General features: G+C 53.1%; 1 protein-coding gene across 1 annotated transcript in view; it reads right to left on the bottom strand.

Moving 5' to 3' along the window:
- The window catches only part of EMH_0019010 (uncharacterized protein), a gene marked incomplete at both ends in the record, with an annotated part of 1,959 nt that extends 1,560 nt beyond the window's left edge, over positions 1-399 (bottom strand). Inside the window, one exon of the mRNA XM_013501261.1 lies at positions 3-399. Coding sequence (XP_013356715.1) covers positions 3-399 — 397 coding nt within the window. The remainder of the gene's footprint in view (positions 1-2) is intronic.
- Between the last annotated feature and the right edge of the window lie 401 nt (positions 400-800).

The raw sequence follows: 800 nt of genomic DNA, 5'->3' as shown, positions 1-800 counted from the left end.
CTGTTTGCTATTCACTACCCAGGCTTCTCTGATCAGCTCGTCACGCCCCTTCACTTCTTGTCTGAACTTTCCAGTCGCATACTCGTACCAAGTCGCTGATCGGTTTGCGACAAGGGCCCTCTCGGCTAGCGTCTGCTCCCGGATCTCCACCCCAGAGGCAAATTCATGTTTCAGCACCCTCTTTACCATGTCATAGGGGAATCTTGACAGGAAGAAGTCTTTAAGAGTCTCTTTTGGCAATTGTTCCCCTTCCCCCCGCACACTGGAAAACCGTTCCACTACCTCTTCGAAGTTGCCGTTGTATTGGATCTCTTTGACTTTGCGAATAGTCGTCACCACAGGCGTCGTGCCGAAGCCTTCCGTAATGAAATCATCAAATTGTTCCCAGGTTGTCAGCATCAGCTAGGGTGCCCTTCTCTTTGTTGTACAATAGTGTGCCGCCGCCTTTCCTCTTAGAAATGAGGCCACATCAGCGAGTCTCGCCTCTTCGCCCATTTGTAGGGCAGTGTAGTATTGATTAATTTGCATTAGCCATTCCCTAGGGCGCTCTCCGTTGAAGTCCTGGGGAAAACGAAACAACCCCGCCCGTCAGCCGCTCGATGAAAACGCACTGTCGAGGGTGCTGGCAATTCTGTGCAGACCAAATTCCCTTACCTGTTGGAACTGCTCCTACATGCGAAGTAGCCGGTTTTCGCGAGGTTCGCCGGTGGGGGCTTTAAGAGTGGACCGTCCAGCTCGGCTGCAGGCCGCTCTAGGCTGGTTGGTGGCTGTAGTAGCCGCGCTTTCGGTGGGCAGCATTC

Source organism: Eimeria mitis, genomic scaffold (genome assembly GCF_000499745.2).
Source record: "Eimeria mitis Houghton genomic scaffold, Emh_scaff659, whole genome shotgun sequence".
NCBI lineage: Eukaryota > Apicomplexa > Conoidasida > Eucoccidiorida > Eimeriidae > Eimeria > Eimeria mitis.
Note: the sequence above shows the minus strand (reverse complement) of the source record. Positions and strands in the feature narration are given on the sequence as shown.